Source organism: Corythoichthys intestinalis, chromosome 8 (assembly GCF_030265065.1).
Source record: "Corythoichthys intestinalis isolate RoL2023-P3 chromosome 8, ASM3026506v1, whole genome shotgun sequence".
Classification (NCBI taxonomy): Eukaryota; Metazoa; Chordata; class Actinopteri; order Syngnathiformes; family Syngnathidae; genus Corythoichthys; species Corythoichthys intestinalis.
In genome coordinates this window covers 21,501,221-21,522,521 of record NC_080402.1, presented here as the reverse complement: position 1 = coordinate 21,522,521, position 21,301 = coordinate 21,501,221, and the positions used below count along the sequence as shown (strand labels likewise).

The window sequence follows — 21,301 nt, the reverse complement described above, 5'->3', positions numbered from 1 at the left end:
TATTTTGAGGGTCAAGGGAAAAAGTGTGATGGAACAATAAAAAATACTTCACCACTAATTAGGGCCCGAGCACTAAGCGTGCGAAGGCCCCTATTGTAGTTAAGAATTGCTTTTATTTATTTTTTTATTAATTTGTCAGTCTTCTATTTTGGATGCAATCACATCTTGGCACTGATGTGTATAGAACACTAACAACATAAAATTTCCTAAAAATCTTTGTCAAAATGGTTGCAATGAGGGGTTGGGATAAATCTTTTTCGCGAATGTTATTGAGTGTCTATAGTGCAGCTTCAATTGAGTGGCTAAGAATTCCACATGCAACATAAACATACATAGCTGTGCGTTTCAGAGCCTAAAGTGTCAAAGAGAATTTCTACATATGGAGATGAAAGGGAGCTTTGCTATGGGGCGGAAGTTATTGAAGTCGGAGTGGTCGGCACCAGGTTTCTTGAGGATTGGAGTGATGGCTGCAGTTTTGAAAGAAGCGGGTACAATTCCAGAGGTGAGAGATGAATGGATGATAGCAGAGATGAGGAGGGACCATGGAGGGGAGCAGAGCACTCGTTGAGTGGGCATGGGGTCCAGATGGCAGGTGGATGATCTGGACTTCCAGATGAGTTCGACAATCTCGAAGGGGGGTGGGGGGGGGGGGGGGGGAGCTGGTGTGGGGACGGGTGCCAGTCGGAAGATATGCTGGGATGGAGGGTTGATCCAAGGTCGTCGTGGATGTTCTTTTTTGGTGAAAAATTTCATGATCAAGCTGCAAAAGGAGGCACTGTAACAGTGAGGGGGAAGGAGTCTTTGGGTTGGGTGATGTTGTTGAGGAGTGAGAAGAGAGTTTTGGTGTTTCCTTGACTGGTGGTGATTATTCTGGAATAGTAAAGGGTTTTGGTCTTGATAATTGAAACTGTTTTTTGGTGTTTTTTGTACATTTCTTTTTGAATAGTGAGACCTGTTTTCCTGGAGACGTAGAGTGGGAATGAACCAAGGTGCAGAGATAGTGAAACGGACGGATCGGGTTTTCAATGGGGCGAGGGTATTGAGAATGTTGGCAAGTCCTTTATTGTAATGGGAAGCCAGATCTTCGGGGTTGGCTAGATTATGGAATGGAAAAATTATGTTGTGTGAGCAATTTATGTGGTTATGCAAGACCACCCAGCTGTTAAGGTAGATCGTGGGAGGTTGTTTCCTTGAAAAGTACTAGATCGTGAAGCAAAAAACAGTGAGCACCTCAGATTTCACTAATTGATCGGATAACAATACTCTTCATTGCTGATTAATTGGAGAGGGCATAGTACATAACTTTCTTACCGTGTTACTTCCGGTTTTGAAACAAGAGCGTCCCAAAGTTTTACCATTGCAACGGCACTTGGGTCCCATCTAAAGACTTTTCTATGTATAAAGCCGAAAGACTCATGTTGTAAATGTAGCTTATATAGGTTTTAGAGACATTTTCAGGGGCAAAGGGTTATTTGTTCATGATTTTTTTTACAAAGAGGACAAAATTAATTTTAAACCAGCAAAACAAGTTTTGACTCAGGAAGCTTCCAAAGTGTTTATTATTGTTAATATTTTTCTTCACTTAATTTTTGGCTAAAAGCAACCCTCCCCCCAAAACATTATTTTTAAATTGGGGACTGGTGAAGAGAATTGTTATTTATTTATTTAGTATATTGATGTTAAATTTTCAGATGATTTGGTCCATAGACTTTTAGTATTTTATGTCAAATATTTTTCATATTTTTAAAAAAAAAAATCTTTTTGTGTATTGAACCGTGGGTCAAGAGTCTGAATAGTGTAGCCCATTTTATTTAAAAAAAAAATCACATTTCAAATTCTGTAGTCATAAATGAATTAAACACTCAAATTAACTATTTTCAATTTTATACTCACTGTTCTCACTGATAGAAGTGTTTTATACAAATAAAATATTCTACAGCATGTCAATAGTAGGCACAGTACCTTAATGAGTCGCACATTAGCATTCACAATTTAGCACCCCCACAGTAAGTAGTACTTGAACAGTATCTGCGTGTGTAGCGATTGGCCTCTTGGGAATAGTGCTAGTCTTTTGCATTCGCTTACTGGAATGCAACATGAGTAGTGCTGCAACGATAATCGATTAACTCAAGTATTTCGATTATAAAAAGATTAAAATTAAATTTTGCTGCTGTGACTATTCGCTAAATTAAAGTGGGGTTGTAATGGTTTGTTTTGAAAGTATTTACATTTAGTTTTATTGATTTGGGTGGATACACTGCCCTCTAGTGGCAACAGTGAATATGACATTTCATTTCACATGGCTGAATCCAGATGCTCCGTTAAGACCAACATACGTTTTTGTTTGAACTAATGCTTGTTTAATGCATTCGTAATTTACTTTATAGGTATACTTAGCCGGTTTTTGTGGGAATATGTGTTTGAACCATTTTTTAAGAGTATTGGGGGAAAAAATAGCATTTAAGCTAGCAGACTTTTGCTATGTAAGTTAGCCAATTGTTCTTTTGTTGTACTTAGGTCCTCATTTATTTATTTTTTTATACCATTTGAGGCTCAGGCCAGGTATCTTAATTTTTTATGTTCCTTATCTGATTACTTGGTCATTCGGACTAATTAGCTCATCGATTAATCGACTACTAAAATAATCGATAGCTGCAGCCCTAAACATGAGTACTGCAAATTTGAATACTAAGCTATTTTTATTCAAATTACTCAATTTAATCTATTAATCGTTGCAGCTCTAGTTAAGATTCTCTCAGCACATCACACACAATACGACTAAACGTGTTGAATGCTAGACAGTTTTCATGTGTGGGGTTTGTCAAGGTAAACAGTTTTTTTTTAATCTTTTCCTATCAATATACACGTCTTTAAACATTGTCTGAATCTGTCTACCAGATGGTCGACAGATGCCAGAGTTTGAAACACTTAAATTGCTTAATACCCTAATATTGGGGAATGCAAACGTGCTATTTGGAATCTTAGATCATTTAAATCAATAAAAGTACTCTAGTGTTTAAAATAAATAAATTAATTAAAAAGTCACTATACTTTCTGAAGTCATTTAAAATAAGAGTCAGGCACCGCCTGATGAGGCAGAATAAAGAAACACACTTGAGATGTAGATTACACAAAAATCATGCTCAAAGTAAATCCATCTATTAATATTTCGTTTGCTCACCAGAAGCAATTCCGGCTGTGCTCAATTGTTTTCACAAATCCCCAATGAGAAGCCATGAAAGAGCCTGCTGCTGCTGCTGTGATGATCAGACCGTATCAGGCTTAAACTTCGTTTTGCCTGATTTGCATTCCGTTCTCAGGCTGTGCTGCCATGTGATCCTCAAATATTCACACAGTTGCTCCTGAGAGAGTTATGGGTACACAACACGTTTGCTTTGTCTCCTGCAAAGGTATTGGCGGGGATCCGTTCAACGGTACAAACTTCATAGATTGCCTGGAGGTGTTCCTGCAGGATCCCAAGACAGAGGGCATCATCCTGATTGGGGAAATTGGAGGCAATGCAGAGGAGAATGCAGCAGAGTATCTTAAACAACACAACTCCGTAAGGGACATCAACTTCTTTCTTAACTCTGTTATCCTTCTTTGACAGTACTTTTAGTTTCTCAATACAAGGTATCCTCAAATTGAACATACAGTACAGCCTGAGTCAAGACAACAATGTGATCTCTTAGAATTTCATTTTTAACACAGCCTCGGGCCACCCTCGTTGGTTTGCTAGTCTGTGTGATTAACATGACCAAGATGAAGCGTGGCACAGTAGATGGGTGTTTGAACGATATTCTCGTGTGGCATGTTCCACAAATGTATCGTGTTGGTGTGCAGAATGTCTTTTGTGATGATACAGAGCAGCAAGATGAATCACTTGTGTAGTAAGAAACTGCATTGGGCATTTTAGACACAGAAAACACCTGCACATTTGCTGCTTCCTTAACTGCATGTGTACATGGGATTTGTTTTCTGTCTTTTCTGTGTGTTCATGGTGCACTCAACCTGAGAAATTGATTTGATTCATCCTCAGTAACTCTAATGTAATGCAAATCTCCTGCAAGCGTCAAATGGGAATAACTTTTCTTTTTAGTCTTTCTTTTCTTTCTCCTCTCTCTAAATAAGAATGAACTGCCACCAACACGAATTGTTGACACCGAGGCACAGTTCAAATGAAACAAGCCAGAGAGTATGTTACAGCTTGCATTGAAAGATGACTGTGTAAAACATTGAACAAAGAGCTGTGTACCTAGTATTTACAAACCGTACAAAGTGCCCATTCAAGCCTCCAATTTTGGTTTTGTGGAGCACGTTCCTTACAATAAAATGCAAGTTATTCTTATAGTAAACATGAGACCAGTTTACACGTCAATAATGTTGTTGTTTTTTTTAGTTCTCCTCGGAATGCAAGACACTTATGCTGTTCAGCTTTTATTTTCAAAATGAAAATAATGTTAATGAAGTACAACCGACCGTAGATGACATTAATTCACCATTTTTGATCTGAGATGAGACCAATTTGCTCCCATCCAAAAATTACAACATACGAGAAAAAAATGGGGGCACGTTGTTCACACAAACAGTGTTTACACATTTTCATTTCAAACTTATCAGGCTCATCGTGTCGAGACCATTTTTCACCTACAGCCTGACTTTATGTATGCTTTGCTTCGGAAAATGAACGCGATTATATCAATCCATCTAGGAGCTATCTTTAAATAACGACTGTAAATTCTGCACTGTAGAGCGCACCTGACTATAAGCCTCACCACCCAAATTTAAGAAAATCTAACAAAAACACACATAAACTTCTTCTAACCATAAGCTACGGTTGCCACGCTGAAATGTGAGATCTTTTTATAATAAAAAGATTATTTAAATGGTTAAGTACTAAACATGGCTGCAAGACATGTATTACAGCATTTAATTGTATTCATGAATAGGATTTATCTCTTCAGATAAAAAAAAAAATATATAATAATAAATAATAAGGGTGTAACGGTACATGTATTCGTATTGAACCATTTCGGTACTTGGTGCTCTGTTCAGAACGGAGGCGTACCGAATGAGTTTCTGACGTAATGTAACCCTTACTTTTCGAGGCTGTGAGTCGATCAGGTTACAGTTTATTTGTGTAGTTTATATTTACTCAGTCTTCTCTACTATAATAAGGACCAACACGGCAGGACAGTAAGAAACGTCAACGGCGCGACAACGTGGCCGCCGCGAGAAAGCAGTGAAATGCGGCCGTTAAAGTCAATCAGCCAATGCACACCAGTTGCAGTGCGGGCGTGTGTTAGACAAGTCCCAGAAGCGGCTCAACGCGATGCACGCGAAAAGAACGGCAGAGTTTTTTATTTGACGCGAGACGCGACCCTCCTGCGTCAATACTACTACCGGTAGCTAGGATCGGGCAGACCGGGAAGTCACTCGTGTAAAAATACGGTGGATCCGGTCGATTTTCAAACTAATATGCAATCGTAACCCACTTTTTGAGTCCATCAGATCTCTTGAGTGGTAGATCGGGGCACAGTTGACTTGTCTTTGTTGATTTACTGCTGTCTTCTCTGCTATAATAATAACCAACATGGCCCTGTGTTCAATACAAAACCCTCCTACCACAACAAAACAAGTAGGAACTAATATTCACATAGGAACTAAAGTTATACAACATAAAATATACAATATAAATGAATACTACATCACATTTGTAAAATATAAACACATAATAAGATAAATAATAGCCCATGTAAATAAAATAAATTGAAATGAGCTAAAACACCTGTAATTAAGTAATAAGAATATTATACAGATCCTGCTTACACAATTAAATTTATTCATTTCTGTGTGGCGCTTTAACTTGAGAAAATCCACCAATAAAGCTTTTGAAAACCGTTCATAAGAAAAAAAATGATTCATTGAGGCATTTCATTTGTAAAATACGTGTTAAAATCTTTGTCATTGGGATTGCTTTTTTCTTTAGCACAGGACTTCTTTTTTCTTTCTTTCAGGGGTCTGAAAGGCAAATTGTTGTTGGATTATCTTTAAATACCCGCTACGTTTTGAGCAGAATTCTAGCTTTGTATAGGCTAATGTTCCTATTGTTGAAAGCACAAAGGTGTGTTATAAACAACTAGCACATTTATATTTTGCATTTTGTTTTCCTACTGTACCAAAAATGAACCGAACCATGACCTCAAAACCGAGGTACGTACCGAACCGAGATTTTTGTGTACCGTTAGACCCCTAGTGTTTACACATTTTCATTTCAAACTTATTAGGCTTACCGTGTCAAGGCCAGTTTTCACCTACAGTCTGACTTTATGTATGCTTTGCTTCGGAAAATGAACTCGATCATATCAATCCATCTAGGAGCTATCTTTAAATAACTACTGTAAATTCTGCATTGTAGAGCGCACCTGACTATAAGCCTCACCACCCAAATTTAATAAAATCTTAGAAAAACAAACATAAACCTCATTTAACCATAAGCTACAGTTGCCACGCTGAAATGTGAGATCTTTTTTTATAATAAAAAGATTATTTAAAATTATTAAGTACTAAACATGACTGCAAGACATGTATTACAGCATTTAAATGTATTCATGAATGGGATTTATCCCTTCAGATAAAAAAATAAATAAATAATAATAAATAATCTTGGTAGAGCATTTTGATGAAATCATTAAAAAATCTTGAATAAGACTCATTATATAGGCCAGAATTTATGGTAATTGCCTTTGATACATCCCCTTGAAATGGCCCACCACCCACGTTTCTGGGTCACGTCAGAGCAGAGAAGGACACGAGAACATTTAATTACTGAACTATCGCCAAATAATGCAGGTTTACTTTATTGGTCAAATTATCAATATTAATGACTCAAAGTTGTTTTTGTCACATTGCAGGTGAAAAAAAATCAATATTCATTGATTTTAATGTCTGGAGACAGAAATTATCTGTCAATAGCATAAAATCCAAGAAAGCAACCTTGCACCTTCCTCTTGGTTCTGCTGTCAGATTTTATAATGCAGGGCATATTTCAAGGCTCATTGGGTATCAATTTTTTCTGTGCCTGCCAACATAATGTGGTATTAAAAGACACTTGTATCAAAGGTCTGCCAAGCATTGCGGGGGTTTTCTGGATTTCTGAATTCAGAAATAAGGTCTTACACAGGATAACTGTATGATAATTTACTTGAGTATCTTTCACCCAAGCTTCCATGAAGGTTTAGTGATATTGCTTTCATCCGCTTTCAGCCTCGTGACTTTTAGCCATGCTTGTCTCCCTCAAGCTCACATAAACCCTTTTGTAATTCTGGGAAACAACTTTGCATGGTAATCATAGCTACATGAAGACCGAGCTAGGATAAATGTCAGGCCTCCACCCTGGATGAAAGTGTTAGTATTTCATCAGGTCATGTTTGTCATAGGGTTTTTGCAGCTTCGTTATTGAAATTAGAAATGCATTTTCCAGGTCCTTAAATTCCTGAAAAATATTTTCCACAACATCTTTAAGAAGTCATGGGAAAATTTCAAGCAAATATTCACAATGCTTAATAATGTATATTCAGGTGTAACATGAAAGTGGGGAAACAATGCAGAAGATATTTAAAAGGGGCAGAGACAGGCAATTATATATTGGAGTAGTTTTTCTTTGTTTTTCATCACTTTTCAAGCATACCGAGAAGTGAAGCCCCTTTCTTAAACCTCCCCCCCAAGATGAATTAAATTCAGAATTCCACTTTGTGGGCATTCAACTTACACCGTGTTTCTTTATTTGTGTGAGACTGTGTTTTAAGTTTTTAACCATTTATTTAGGCTACAACAAGCACTTAGTGACAAGGGCCGTTGGAGGATCAATGTTCTCTTTCTGTAACAACCCATGTCTTCCTTTAGGCACACATGGATCTTATTATGGTTTAAAAATATTTTCATACCATATTATTTTTTACTTACACTTTTGTGTAGTGAATTGATTGTATTTTTTGTATTTTTTTATTTATTTTTTTTCAGTTCCATTCAATTTTTTAGTTATTACATTACCCATTTTTTTCCCTTTTTTATGGATTTTATTTACGTAATTATGGAATGTAAATGTAATATACGTCAACGCAAATCATATTTGAATGGGCTACAGACAACTTTGTTCAGAAAAAGTTGGGCCCCAAGGTAAAAAAAAAAAAAAAAAACTATTTTTAGTAGTGATGCACTATAATGCATTTTTCAGCCGATACCGATAACCGATAATTTCCTCCTCGTTCCAACCGATAACCGATAATGTCAAGCCGATAATTTTATTAAAGATTTATGTAAAATTTTAAAGTATACACAAGAGAAAATATTGCTGTGCAAAAATAATATTGCTCTTTTTTTTTCAACATCAAATGTGAACAAGTAGTAGTAGTAGTAAATTCCAACATCTAAATAAAGACCGATTGTCTGACATTGTGTAATGGTAAACTTTTGGCAACAATTACTTACAGAGTAAATACATAAGTTGCACAAAAATGGCTTTAAAAGTATGCCATTCCTAAAGTATAACATTACTACACAGGAAAAAACACAGCTCCTTAAGACTAGTTAAAGTCCCTTGTTTTCAGTGTAAATCTATTGGAAATAAGTTAAATTAACTGCCAGCACTTCAAGTATATTTCACTCAGATTTCTTGAAGAAAAATGGCCAATGGCCAGCTGAAAATAAGATTAACAGCCTTATTTTAAGCAATAAATTATTATACATAATCCTAAAAAAAAAAAAAAAAAAAAAAAACTTGTCAGAAATGTTCTTTATTCAAGAATATGTATGGTTCAAAACATTATTTGAAAGCAATTTTTTCTTGATTTAGGTGAAAATGACCTTATTTTTTTTAGATGTTTGGGCTTAATAAGAACAAATTGCAATATTTAGTTCAAGTAAGTGGAATAATCTGGCGCATTCAACTAGTCTTCAACACTCAAACAAGATGGGGAAAATTATTTGACTAGATTTAAGAAGAATGATCTGATTAAGACGTCATAAATTTAAAGCGTACTGAATGCATTACTGACTGGATGACTTCTTTGTGTCGTTTGGTGCATGAACAATTATCAACTAACCACTGTGCCGTCATGATAAACATGGTTTGTTGACATCACCTGTGTAAATGTCCGTGGTAAAACTGATGTGATCGGCATGTCTTTCACGAAGAATCGTGGTCGTATAAACTGCATTATTTTTTCATCCAGGGATTTGGCTATCGGGTCATTTCGGGAATTTCCTCCCGCCTGTGCCCTTCAGTCCGCCCGGCTGCCAAATTAGCACCCGCGCCAGGCCTCTGTCTTGAACCGGAGTGGCGGCGGCAGCTAAGTTCGTACCGGATATCCGCCCGCCCCGGCCGGCTCGCTGCGGCGCATTCGGTGCATGGTTCTGCTCTCATCCTCTACCCGCCTAGGGCGAGGCGGCGGCCTGCCGGACCGGCGGGCTCCGTCGGAAGACAGCTACTTGTCAACTATCGATCTCGTGAGGTGTTTAGCCATAGATGGGAGTTTACCACTCGCTTTGGGCTGCATTCCCAAACACCCCGACTCCGGGAGGACCGCAGCGTCTCTGTGTAGTCACAAGCCCCGTAGCTTCCTTTATAGTTTATTTGTTAACAATAGCTTTAGCATTCGTGCTAGCAGCAGCCTCATATTCGTTCCAAAAATCATTGTGATGCAGTTTTAAATGGCTGCTGGGTTAGTGCTAGTGGTGTTCAATGAGGACGCTTTCTTTAGGCCTTGAGGAACTGTTTTGTAGATGGCGAGAGCATCGTTTATTTCATTTCACACACGGGAAAAGCAACGCACGCTAGTGAGAGCGCCTCAACAGTGTCAACACTGATGTGTAACACCGCCTCCCCCTCCTCCCACAGGGGCTTCAGAGAGGGGAGGGGTTGAGCAGGCGGCAGTGAAGAAGTGGAGAAAAACTGCTTGGTTGCGCACATTTGGAGGCTAAATCAAGTATATAATTATCGGATTGCATTATCGGTTGATTTTTTTATTATCTGTATTATCTGTGTGACGTCATAATTGCCATTATCGGCCGATAATTATCGGTAGCCGATGTTATCGTGTATCTTTAATTTTTAGTATTTATTCGAATCACTATGTTATTCCACACCCACTCAGTACTTCATTCCAGTTATAATGCTGTTGCAATTGGGGAAATTTTATTTCTCCTCACCTTGGAAATGATCTAAACTGCTGAGCGCAACATCCATCAAAGAGAAAGCAGTATAGACAGACAGGCGCTGAGCTAATCAGTGGCTGCATGACTAATTATCATCTCAGAAATGAGATGATTTGAGATGGCAGGCGCCTTGGCCCCTATCTGGTCACTCACCAACCCATGCAATTAAACTGCTTGATTGACCCTTTGTTTTAATAATGCGGGCTGAGACAGAGACGGCTGCCTTATCATCAGGGGTTTGTAATGGGAGGATATGGGTTATTTAATTTGTAATGAATGAATAAAATGCAGGTACAGAAAACAAATTGCCCTGATTTATGCACCCTTTCCTATATTTCTTTCTGCCCTGTCTATGGCTACACCGTTAAGATGCTTTGTTAAAGTCCTCATACTTGGAAATGAGATGATTATCCTTTTAGTGGGTCTTTTAACCTCACCCACCTCACCACCACCTATTTCTCCACTTGTCGAATGTGTGCAGGGTGCTAATGCCAAGCCTGTGGTGTCCTTCATCGCTGGGCTAACAGCTCCTCCCGGGCGAAGGATGGGTCACGCCGGTGCTATCATTGCTGGTGGAAAAGGAGGCGCCAAAGAGAAAATTGCTGCCCTGCAGTCAGCTGGAGTTGTAGTCAGCATGTCCCCTGCCCAGCTGGGCAGCACTATGTTCAAGGTGAGTCTTTCCTTAAAATGAAAACCATTCTCTTCGTTTCGTACATAAGCAATTAAAACCTGTTATGTACACCATGCAAAAAACTTCACATTTTGTCAGGAAGTTGTAAAGCCACTTGCCGCATTTGTCTCTTATTTTTCTCTAAAATATTCCAATGAGAAATGAAATTTGTCAGAGGATAAAAGGGTCTTACAAAGTATGCAACTGTTCTCTGTATATCATCATCTTCCTAAAATAATGGCCTATGTTATTTTCTCAGAAAAAGAAAAAAAAATACCTGTGACATTCAGGGATCCCAGACAAATACCATTATACTATTATAACCACTAATAGAAAGTATATTTAAAATTTTAGCAAAATGTAAAATGATTAAAAATTCCCCGCAGTAGATTTTCGTTGGAACAGATAATACATTTATTACCTTTTAGTAGAAAGTATGAGCTTGAATTAAAGATGGTTAGAATTTATGTCATGCATATTTGACATTGAATTAAGCCACTGGGTTTTTATTTCAGTACATCTCAAGAACAGTGTTGTTAAAAGGATTTCTAAAAAGTGGCATGCATGTATTATAGTCATCCATCATCTTATACCTTAATAACTGGTACTGACTACTGCATGCGGATGTTGATTTACACACACCTTTTTTTTTAATCTCTGAAGTTGAATCCTTGTGTTTTTAGTGAAAAACATGAAATGTGGCTGCACATTTTGCCATCCCAATACTAACACACGCACACGGGCAGCTTTCATACATCTCTATTGATCTCGTAGAGCACTGTATTGGATGGCTTAAGACTGTGGTCTGCATACTTTGTTTTGTTTGGCTCTTTAGCACTGCCCTAGTGACTCCCTGGAGCATTTTCAAAAATGTTTCAAATGGACAAAGATTGTTGAGGGAAATATATTTTTTGTTTTGATATGGTTTCTGTAAGAGGACAAAAATGAAACAAACATTCTTAACGTTTTTTATTGCTGTAAAAATGTGTAGAATAAATATGAAATTTCAACATTTCTGTCAACGAAGATTTGCATACCTGTCAAGTTGTACGGTTTCGGCATAATTTGTACAAGTTAGCACTGATTTTTAAATGTGTACGCGGTACGTTCAAAATCTGTATGTTTTTCGTGCATACGTTTTTTCTCCGTTCGGATTTTGTCACCGTTTCGGCAACAATCAATGTGCGTTACTACGTTGGTTGAATGACGCGACAAAAGTCAGCGATATGGCGAGAGAAGAGCGGGAGTGGAAAGGAGGGAAGAGTTGTGACGCTGTTCCAAACGCGATGCTAGGCTAGGGGGCTCCAATATTTCCTGACTGTAGCCTATACAACTATATGCGAAAAGACAGACTCAGCGGCGTTTGTAAACAGCCGCCATCTTAAAGCAGTAGACTTCTCAGAAAGGCTCTGTTGTAGTGAACCTAACTTTTTATAGAAAATACTCCTACAGTGCCCTCCATAATTATTGGCACCCCTGAAAAAGATGTATTTTTTATCTTCTAATATTTTTTTTATTCAAATAATATGGAACCTTAATGGAAAAAAAGAGAAAAATCCAACCTTCAATTCAAGTGCATTCATTCAGTGGGGAAAAAAATCAAATAATGTGTGTCACAATTATTAGCACCCCTGGTGTTAATACTTTGTACAACCCCCTTTTGCCAACAAAACAAAGTCTGAGGATTGAGATGGCCATGGGAGGAGCTTCATTTTGTGTCTGGTGAACCATTTCTGTGTAGATTTGTCCATATGTTTAGGGTCATTGTCTTGCTGAAAGACCCAGTGACGACCCATCTTCAGCTTTCGTGCAGAGGGCAACAGATTTTGATTTAAAATGTCTTGGTATTTCAAAGCTTTCATGCACCCTAACAAGGTTCCCAGGGCCTTTGGAAGCGAAACAGCCCCACAGCATCACTGACCCACCCCCATACTTCACAGTGGGTATGAGGTGCTTTTCAGCATGCGCATCTTTCGTGGCACGCCAGACCCACTTAGAGTGTTTGTTGCCAACAAGCTCAATCTTGATCTCATCTGACCAAAGCACACGGTCCCAGTTGAAGCCTGGGACCGTGTGTATTTTTGTGTGAGACCTCCTCCAATTAGATCACTTGTTACATTTGCCCGGGAAAAGCAAGGGAGACACGACTTCAACGGGAAAAGGCTGACTTCATTGAAACAACGTACGACAGTATTTATTATCCTAATTATTATCATCACTAAGGTACATGAGACAATATCATCACTAAAGTACATGAGACATTCCATTTTATTGTTATGAAACCTCAAAATAAAAACATAAAAAATCGGATTTCTTTATTGCATTTCTATAATTTCATGAAAGAAATGAAACCGTTCATTAATATTGTAATGAAGTTTGAAACTTGAGGTGGCATCATACAACAGAGTAGTCACGTGGTGCGTTGGATGCACTGCAAGGAAAATAAACATTAAATCATGAAGGCTCATTATATATTTTCAGCTGACTTAGTGATTTTGATAGTTGGCTAATATAGCTAATACAGATACATGCAGCATGTGTTGCCTTAAGTATTAGCTTTATTCAGGGATTTTAATTTTTTGAGGCTCCAGACATATTTGTTTTTTTGGTCCAATATGGCTCTTTCAACATTTTGGGTTGCCGACCCCTGGCTTAAAGGATGGAAGGACCAGCAATGCGTTCATTGGGACTATTGGGCTAGGTTCATACCGCAGGTCTTAATGCACAATTCTGATTTTTTTTTTAATATATTTTTTTGGCGTGCCTGTTCAGACTGCCTTTGTCCATTGAGCCCATTCAGGTATTATGCATGCGCACTAACTCGCAGTCCGACACGCGCTGAGCAAACTGAGCATGGGCTGAAGCATCAAAACAAATGACTACACATGCTGGCTCTATGTCATTCTAGGGTGATCATGTCTTGATTTCCATAAGGAGGACAAATAACAGACATAAATAATCCCCGTTTAGTCTTATATTTAGTGTTTATATGGATTGACAAAACAGAAGCTTTTTTAAGCCTCTTATATGTGTGAGTCAGTGCGTATTGAAAGAAAACCGAGCATTCTCAGGTAGAGATGTCCCGATCCGATATTTGGATCGGATCAAACGCCGGTATGGGCAAAAAAATGCGCATCGGTATCGGATCGGCCGACACGGAAAAATTCCAATCCAGACTTCCGATCCAGTTTTTTTGAAAGTCCGGTCTGGGTTTTCCAGCGCACCGATTCCGACAGCTCCGTCGCTGCCGTAGCTCCCTGCCTCTCTCGCTCTTTGCTAATGTGTCTTGACAGTTCAGACCGCAGCCAAATTCTGGAAAAATGTGGCCCAGATTGGATTTTAAATTGTCCACTTCTATGCAACTTTTCCCGTTCAGACCATTAAGTTACTGCCTTATTCGAATCGGGAAAATAACGAAAAAAATCAGATTTGTGCATTAAGACCTGTTGTCTGAACCTAGCCTTGTTGTTGCGTTTAAGTTTCATTAAGAAATCTAGTGTTACAGCTAAGAACAACACAATAGCATTGACGCACTGTGTAAATTATGTCCATTAAACTCATAAACATTCATTATATACGTACACTGCATATATGTCATCACAAATTTATGTGTGTGTTTGCACAACAATCCACCATAACAAAGCTATTCTGACAAAAAAAAAAAAATGATGCCTTCAGGAAAAATGGCATTTGGAATTGATCCCACTTTGATTGTCGCAGTTGCAACCTCAAAGCATCACAGGCTACTGTTTTGAATTGTCTCTCAAAACACATATTGACCTCTAGAACAGGGGTTTTCAACCCAGTCCTCAAGGCACACTGTGGGTCCTGGTTTTTGTTCCAGCCGATCCAGCAGAGACAGTTGAACCAATGAGGCTTCTGCTAAAACAAGCCACACCTGACTGCAATCAACTGATTGCACTTGTAAAACACCAGATTGGGGAAAAAGTGTTGTCATCTTGTTTGGTAAGAATGAAATCCTGCACCCACAGTGTGCCTTAGTGGAATAGGTTGGGAACCCCTGCTCTAGAAAACGTGTTGGAGGCAATCACTAAGTAAATGAGTATCCTAACATAAAAGCATTTCATACATTTCATCAAATAACTTTATTTAGATAAACAGTAACACCTCTTTTAACGCACCACATACACAGGGTATCCACGGGCTCTTAACGAGTCAAAAAAAGGTCTTAAATCCAATAATTTGAAATTGAGGCCTTAAAATGTCTCAAATTCTCTTCAAATCTCATAAAAGGTCTTAAAAGCAATTTTGAAAGGTCTTGAAAATCTGTTAACATTACTACTTCACTACTACTACTACTATTACTATTTGTAGTAATACTTCGTGCTCATTTATAATATTAATAATAATAATAATACATTTTACTTGAAGGCGCCTTTCTGGCACTCAAGGTCGCCGTACAATCATTTAAAACATTTAAACATATTAAAAGTGAGAAAATTAAGGTATATAAGGCTTAAGGCAATTTGAAATACTAAAAGATTTATAAGGGCAGTTAAAAAGAGCAGAACTTAGTGATTACTGTGGATAGGCTAGTCTGAACAGGTGAGTTTTGATTGAAAAAGGGGAGGGAATCTGTGTTCCTGAGGTCGGGTGGGCGCTCGGCTCCCCATGGTGCTGGGGCGAGCGGGGGGGGGGGGACAGACAGTTGTACGGAGGAGGAGCATCTAAGGGCACAGGAGGGAGTAGTAACATGAATGAGGTCGGAGAGGTATGGAGGGGCGAGGTTATGGATGGCTTTGAATGTGAGGAGGAGAACTTTGAACTGTATTCAGAAGTGGACCAGTGAAGCTGTTGGAGGACTGGAGTGATGTGGTCGATGGAGGGAGTACGGATTATGATGCGGGCAGCTGAATTCTGGACCAGTTGGAGTTTATGGAGAGTTTTATGAGGGAGGCCGAAGAGCAGAGAGTTGCAGTAGTCCTGGCGGGATGTGACAAGGCTGTGAACCAGAATTGCAGCAGAATGTGGGGTGAGGGAAGGGTGGAGGCGATTAATGGTGCGTAGGTGAAAGTGGGCAATCCAGGTAATGTTATTGATGTGTGATCGAAATGAACGTGTGTTGTCGAGGATTACTCCTAGGCTCTTGACTTGGGGGGAGGGTGAAACAGTGGAGTTGTCAATGGTAAGGGATAGGTTATGGGTTTTTGAGATTTTAGAGCCAACGGGGAGCACCTCAGTTTTATTGCTGTAAAGTTTTAGGAAATTGTGAGCCAACCAGATTTTTATTTCTGTATTTGTATCACAGTGTGTGTGTAAATGTTCCCTCACATTTTTGTTTTTTGCCGGTATGAATGTGCAATGGGTCTTAAATTTTATTCATAAATGGTCTTAAAAAGTCTTAAATTCTGCTTGTTGAACTCTGCAGAGACCCTGCATACATTACGCTCCACGAGGGGAGGTGGACTTCTGCGAGGGCTGGTGGGATGTGCAGCTGGAAAGAACTTCCATGCGGCGGTCCCTCTGCCCTCAGCCGTGCTCCCCTATATTAATGTATACACTACCCTCCCCACACAATCCCATCACGGGCCTGGGTAATGATACAGAATGGGGACTGGAGTTTTTTATTTACTGTTATTTTTGTATATTTGTTTACTGTTATATGTTAACTTGATACTGAAATAGTAGTTCGGTTTAGCCTGAGAGGATTTTTGAACAATTTTGGAACTAATGTACAAAACATTAAAAAAAAAAAAAAAAAAAAAAAAAAGGGGGGTGCATCAATAATCTTTTTATAATCGAATCAGGGCCTCTGAATCGTAATCGAATCGTTAGGTGCCCACAGTTCCCCAGCTCTAATATTCACACAAGTGATTCACACAATACCAGGTTCTACACCTCACATTGCTGATTTGTGTACACTCCATGCACCAAATCACATCTCTTTCTGAACACACACAATTAGCTAACGATAGCACTACTATATACATCGTTAGTGTAGGCACTGAATGTATTGCTTGCTGTTTGTGCTTCTCTTCTCTCGCTCCTTTTCTTTTTTCTTTCTGTCCCCCCATGCCCCCTTCCTGCTTTCTCCTAATATACGAAACAAAATGAATAATCACAATTGGAGTATGTCATACTCTCATGCTATAGATTAAAACTGTTCAGATCAATAGGGCACTCAGATTCCCAATTGTCCTTGTCAAGTACTTGAACAGGACAGGTAAAAAAAAAAAAAAAAGATAAATAGTAGCATAACATCACGTAGTCGGGGGGGGGCTTAGCATTACAGTAAAGTTTTGCGTTTTTACTGTGTTTTTTAAACACAGCGGTAAACCTTCAAGCCCGTAACCAGCACATGTCTAGATCGCATTGAGTTTGTGTTTCCTATTGGCGCCACAAGGTATTGTTGCTCAGGCAAGACTTACATGTGAGCTGACACAGTTTCCACTCCTCCACTGTAGCACTTCACTGACATACACATCAACAGCTTGGAGGTAAAACAATCCTGTATTAGTCATTTAAAAATGCGTCCACCACTTGGAATCAACCAATTGCGAATGAAACATGGTGTTGCGATGCGCATATTTGCCACCGAGCTGTCATACAAGTGGAAACCACCACCATGGGGATGGCCGAGACAGATGGAGTCTCCCTGAGTAGTTATTTTGAGAGTCCCACTCTCCTGGAAGTGGGCAAATTTAATAGCCCAAAAGGTCCTGCCTGGTTAAAGTCAAACTGATCGCACCCATTCTGGTGTGTGTGTAACTTGAGCTACCACACAGTTTATGGACAGTTCCCACAGCCAGTCCACATACTGCATACCTGAATTGGGAGACATAAAAGGACTGACTTGCATAAGAATGGCATCTTTCCTACTGTGATGTTCCTGTACATGAAAAGTGTTACCGGTAATACACGTTAGGAATATGCTGATGAAAGGAAGAACAACAAAAGAATATACGTGACTGAAGTCAACTGATTATAGGTTTTCTTGTCTCTGATGATGTTTTAATTTGTGCAGAAGGAGCAGTAATTGAGATGTTTTTTTCAGAATTCATTAATTTATACAATTCACATTCATATTTCCCAAGTTGCTTGTTGATGACATCGTTTCAAGTCAATGCAAATTTGAAATATTTACTGTGAACGCTTCTGGAATTAGCATTGCCTCTTATGCGGAAGGAAACAAGATATCCAAAAACCCGTTCATCAGACGGCTTAATATGCAAGAAAATTACAAGATAACTAAAACTAGTACAAGCAATCTTGCTCAAGTCAATTGCACTTCACAAAACTGGGATGCAGCCGTCACACTTTGTGGTGCAGGTGGTCAAACGCGCTCCTTCACTTCTTATCTGACATCTTCTCGCCCATGTCGCTACTTCAATAATAGGCATTGTCTGGCATCACTTTTTGAGTGGCAAGCTCCATTCCCTCATTTTCGCTCCTTTACTTGTCAGGTGTCGATCCCCTGTCAAAGCCCACTCCTTTTTACAGACACTGCGGTTTTACTCCATTGTACCACACTGAAGTATTTGTGTCCAACACAACCTTGGTTTATTTTTCTCTTTTTCCCCTCCACACTATTATATTGTTATTCCTTTAAACGACTCGTCCCAAATGACTGGGCCTTACCATCGCCTTGTTAAAGCAGCTATTTGCAATCAAGCACAACTCCCATGTTGATCCAACAAAAGGTTTCTTAATTCATTTTCCCGTTCCCACAACAAGAGGCTTAAAAAAGCTTCTGTTGGGGTTTAAAACACTCACCTATTGTCTCCTCATGGTGGCAGTATGCCTTCAGATATCTACAAGCCTCATTGGAATGGGCAATGCAGTGAGTCCTTGTTTGTTCTGCAGACCTGATAAATGGCATTTGCATCAAGTTACCGCCCCACAGCCTCTGGAAGAGAAGTTTCCGAGGGCGTTTGATGTCCCATACTGATTATGTAAATAGTTACAGCCTTTTTAAATGGCTAAATATATTGATTCTCATTCATAGTCATGTGGTTTGGTTTTTAGGTTTTACAAAGCAACTGTAGGCTCACATCTTTTGAATTGTTGCTAGTGCTAGTGCTGTCCTAATCAATCACAGGAAGCAAGTTTTCAGGGCAGCAACTTGGTTGTGAACCAACAGACATGTGAGGTCCGCCCTAGGGAAAAATACAAACAGGCTCACTTCTAGTCTGGAAGCCTGTTTCCCCCTTTCAAAACAACTGTGCGATATCAACACGAATAAATAATTCCCTTCTGACTGTGTGACTTCATTCCCTGTTGATTTTCTCTTTCCCCTCTTGTCTTTAGGAGTTTGAGAAGAGGAAGATGCTGTGAACAGTTTGAGCAGACACGTGTCCTCCAAGATGAACAACCCGATTCTGGATGTGCATATGTTCCTATTCTCTATCCCCAGATATATCAGCAACTCTGAACACACATTCAGTGTTTATGTTGTAATTCTGTCATAAAATTGCACATGATGAAAGAAAATGTGTCTTGTTGGTATCTTGGAAGAGGCCATTGTACACCATGTAGAGCTTTGCGTATTCACTTAAGAGCAAATACCACCATTGTACCCTTTGCGCTACTTCACCTGTTGTTGTAAGATGTGTACTGGGTCCCTGTTTTTTTGTCATTCCACCAGACATCAGTGCGATGCAAGCTGTCTTCTAATTCTATTTTTTTTTCTTGGCTTTCTATTTGAAAGCATCATGAGTAATAACATTTTAAATAGTGCATGAGTGTTGCCTATTTAAAGGAATACATTACTTTCCAGTGTAATTTTCAAAGCCTGTCTTGATTTGTCAGATACTCATTTAGAGCTAGATGCAGGATAATGTCATAGGAATTTCAGTATACTGTGCACATCAAGGCTAAGTATTAAATTTAACATTGCATTTTTCTATGCCAAATCTGAAAATTAAAGGTGTTGTTTCATTTCATACTAGGGATGTGACAAAATATCGAAATGATGATGTATCATGATACTTTGTATCCCAAAAGGTTATCGATATGCTCCTGTCAATAATCGAGATATCGTTTTAAAAAGGTGTCAATTAAGGTGTCAATTAAAAAAATTAAAATAAATAAATAAATAAATTTTTTTTAAAAAGGCTGACATTGACAGTGCTCGACAGTCGACACCCAATCCATTTAAACTGTGAAGTTCATTCATTCAAAACCAGAGCATTCACTGTCATTCGGTCCGATTTTCGGGGCATTTGCAGTTCACTTGCTTTTCATTTTAGGGCATTTACAGGTCACTTCCAGTTGAGATTGAGTCACTGCTTATTCATTTGGGTGATTCCCAGGTCACTACTTGTTCTGTGACGCAAAATAAACAGCAAGTGACCCATAAAAGACCCCCAAATCAACAGGAAGTACCTGAAAACTGACAGGTAAATGACCTTAAATGGCCCAAAATTACTCATTGCCTGGCATTGGCTGCCACTGACAGCCATAGACATTCAATCCGTAGTGATAAACTCATTCCAATTAACAGCAGATCCTTGTTTTTCTGTTTATTAGGTTTTTTTGTAGAATATACTAGAATGTTTTCCTGACCATTGTATTGAAAATCGTTGTATCGCTATATTGTCAGATCATCGTTATCGTGAGCTTTGTATCGTATCGTGAGGTACCAAGAGGTTCCCACTCCTATTTTATACATTTGGCCATTTTTTTACCAATCATTAAGTAATGCAAAAAGACCCACACAGCATTGACCTATTGAGAAGAAATCCACCCGACAAAAAGGGCGAATACTAAGCCTTTATTATCTGAGACGTGACAGGGTCTTGTTAAATCATGCAAAGTACGCTGACATTGTTAGGAAGTTATGAAAATTGAGTCTGTTTTATAACAACAACAAAATCCTGTTATCTTGCCTTTTGTCACGGAGGATTTGTTAACTTAGTCGCCTTCAAAAATGTTGCCCATTTATAGTGAGAAAATAAGGCAGAACGCAATGGTGTGTGTGATAATGTGACTCTTTAAGTACTCACATGCTACCTGGCGGGACGGTGGGGCACTTGGACGCGCTAAGTGAGACAGACTTTTCTGGCTGTTGCTCGTATGGTGAAAATTTGCTCGCATAATAATACCCTTTTTCTTTACTGACTATGCTCGTATAGTGGAAAAACTCTTAAAGTGAGGTTCTTGTTTCATGGTGGTCCATTGTAATTCAGTTTTAAAAAATATGGAAGCATTTTTTTTAACATAGCCTTGCATAATTGGGTTACTGCCAAAAACTCAATTAACAAAGAGTTATTGGCTGTAATTAAACACAGTGTGTGATACAGAGACAACAAAATTGGGGCTATAAAATCCCAGCACTAAACCCGTAATAGAAAAATGACAAGCAAATGAATGTTCTCAACATTTTGTTGATTTTTCTACTGATGCACTAACATTTTTAAACGCAACCCATACTTCTTCTCTTTCTTATGACATAAC

At 38.8% G+C, this 21,301-nt stretch overlaps 1 protein-coding gene across 1 annotated transcript in view; it reads left to right on the top strand.

The window, feature by feature from the left end:
• The window catches only part of suclg1 (succinate-CoA ligase GDP/ADP-forming subunit alph), a 30,741-nt gene extending 10,953 nt beyond the window's left edge, over window positions 1–19,788 (top strand). Inside the window, exons 7-9 of the mRNA XM_057844058.1 lie at window positions 3,411–3,562; window positions 10,697–10,885; window positions 19,154–19,788. Coding sequence (XP_057700041.1) covers window positions 3,411–3,562; window positions 10,697–10,885; window positions 19,154–19,180 — 368 coding nt within the window. The 3' untranslated portion in view covers window positions 19,181–19,788. The remainder of the gene's footprint in view (window positions 1–3,410; window positions 3,563–10,696; window positions 10,886–19,153) is intronic.
• The last annotated feature ends 1,513 nt before the right edge of the window (window positions 19,789–21,301 follow it).